Source organism: Canis lupus, chromosome 28, assembly GCF_011100685.1.
Source record: "Canis lupus familiaris isolate Mischka breed German Shepherd chromosome 28, alternate assembly UU_Cfam_GSD_1.0, whole genome shotgun sequence".
In the NCBI taxonomy this organism is placed as follows: Eukaryota; Metazoa; Chordata; class Mammalia; order Carnivora; family Canidae; genus Canis; species Canis lupus.
Genome location: NC_049249.1, coordinates 29,254,455 through 29,256,855, shown reverse-complemented (window position 1 = coordinate 29,256,855; position 2,401 = coordinate 29,254,455). Strand labels below are relative to the sequence as shown.

General features: G+C 62.6%; 1 protein-coding gene across 1 annotated transcript; it reads left to right on the top strand.

Moving 5' to 3' along the window:
• Window positions 1–257: 257 nt before the first annotated feature.
• On the top strand, window positions 258–1,834 carry PRLHR (prolactin releasing hormone receptor). The gene is made up of 2 exons (XM_038577963.1): window positions 258–394; window positions 668–1,834. The coding sequence occupies exon 2, from the start codon at window positions 674–676 to the stop codon at window positions 1,784–1,786; it is 1,113 nt and encodes a 370-aa protein (XP_038433891.1). The 5' UTR covers window positions 258–394; window positions 668–673; the 3' UTR covers window positions 1,787–1,834.
• The last annotated feature ends 567 nt before the right edge of the window (window positions 1,835–2,401 follow it).

Sequence of the window (2,401 nt, the reverse complement as noted above, 5' to 3'; positions counted from 1 at the left end):
CTCCTCCCGGGCGGGACTCTCCCAAGGCGCCGCCAGCGCCCGCAGTGGAAAGTCTCCCTGGTCCCCCTGACCCAGGTTTGCCGGCCCCTCCTCTCCTTCTGTGTCCATCCTCGTCGCACCGTCCTGCTTTCTAGTTGTCTGAGCGCCGAGTCGGTTGGTGCGCGCTCCGCCCCCGTTTTCCATACAAGGGAGCGCTGGAGTGGGGGGCGGGGCGGAGGGGAGGCGCTCCCAGTCCCTCCCCAACCTGCGAGCCCACCGGGAACTCCTGACTCTGTTCAGCTCCCGCGGAGAAGCGAGAGGACTGCGCCGCCGTCGTGGGCTGAGGACCGCTAGGGGACAGCCGGTCCCCTCCCTCCCCGGAGCGACTTCCCGCCCGCCGAGCCCCGCTCCCCAGGTAGGACCATGCTCCTGGGTCTGACCTGCGTGGACTGCGACGCCTCTACATTGAATAGGAGGCGTTTAAATAACCTGTGCACACGTAATCCCGCATAGACTTATTTTTACACGGGGGTGGTGGTGGTGACAGCCCTTCTGACTGTTATTTATTTTGGCCAGTTACCCAAAAGACAGCGTTGGGTAATTGAGGTGGGGGAGGGAGGCGCGATTGGGGTAGGAGAGGGGATGGATGGACAATGGGAAGTGACGGGCTTTGACTCTCTTTGGACAGGTGGCCATGGCCTCGCTGCCGACGCAGGGGCCCTCGGTCCCCGACTTATTCTCTGGGTTGCCACCAGCGGCCTCGATTCCTGCCAACCAGAGCTCCGAGGCCTCGGCGGGCAACGGGTCCGCGGCGGGCGCAGGCGCTCAGGCCGTCACGCCTTTCCAAAGCCTGCAGCTGGTGCACCAGCTGAAGGGGCTGATCGTGCTGCTCTACAGCGTCGTGGTGGTCGTGGGGCTGGTGGGCAACTGCCTCCTGGTGCTGGTGATCGCGCGGGTGCGTCGGCTGCACAACGTGACCAACTTCCTCATCGGCAACCTGGCCCTGTCCGACGTGCTCATGTGCACCGCCTGCGTGCCGCTCACGCTGGCCTACGCGTTCGAGCCCCGCGGCTGGGTGTTCGGCGGCGGCCTGTGCCACCTGGTCTTCTTCCTGCAGCCAGTGACCGTGTACGTGTCGGTGTTCACTCTCACCACCATCGCGGTGGACCGCTACGTCGTGCTGGTGCACCCGCTGCGCCGGCGCATCTCGCTGCGCCTCAGCGCCTACGCCGTGCTGGCCATCTGGGCGCTGTCCGCGGTGCTGGCGCTGCGGGCCGCCGTGCACACCTACCACGTCGAGCTCAAGCCGCACCGCGTGCGCCTCTGCGAGGAGTTCTGGGGGTCTCAGGAGCGCCAGCGCCAGCTCTACGCCTGGGGGCTGCTGCTCTTCACCTACCTGCTCCCCCTGCTGGTCATCCTCCTGTCCTACGTCCGGGTGTCCGTGAAGCTGCGGAACCGCGTGGTGCCGGGCTGCGTGACCCAGAGCCAGGCCGACTGGGACCGTGCGCGGCGCCGCCGCACCTTCTGCCTGCTGGTGGTGGTCGTGGTGGTGTTCGCCGTCTGCTGGCTGCCGCTGCACGTCTTCAACCTGCTGCGGGACCTCGACCCGCACGCCATCGACCCCTACGCCTTCGGGTTAGTGCAGCTGCTCTGCCACTGGCTGGCCATGAGCTCGGCTTGCTATAACCCCTTCATTTACGCCTGGCTGCACGACAACTTCCGCGAGGAGCTGCGCAAGCTCTTGCTCACCTGGCCCCGCAAGATCGCGCCGCACGGCCAGACCGTGACAGTCAGCGTGGTCATCTGATGCCACCGCGCCGGGCTTGGCTGGGGAGCTCCGCGGCCCCTGGTCGAGGCCGCGCTGGCGAGCTTATGTCCCGCGCCAGGGCTGCTCCACTACGTGGCAAAACTTCCAGCCTTGTCCTCTTGTCCAGCTGTCTTGCCTTGTCCCCGTGTCTGTATAAAATGTTAAGTGGGCTTTGGTGGGAGTCTGTGCTTTGCTTGGAAGAGGCCAGGGGGAGGGGAGAGACTTTATTATTTCTTCTTTATGCCCTTGAATGCCAAACAAAGCTTTCTCCCGGTTCGCAAGGGTAATTGAGAGCCCCGGCTGTCTTCCTTGCTTTCCCTTCTGCTCGCTCCATGGTGAGGTGAAGGAACAATGGGGGTGGGATTTAAAATGACTGCGTTGGTTGGGGGTGGTGAAGCTTTCCGGGTTGCCTTTCATAAAGGACTCAACTGACCTATAATACCTGATGCTGCTAATCCCCCTGAACTCGTTAATTCCTAGGATTCCAGGGGAATATGTATTACACATTGATATCTGGGATTTCAGCATTTCCTGAATAAGACCTTGCCACACACCCAAAGGGTTTTACTTTTAGATTCACTTGAATTTATAGCACAAAAGCACCCAGGAGCCACC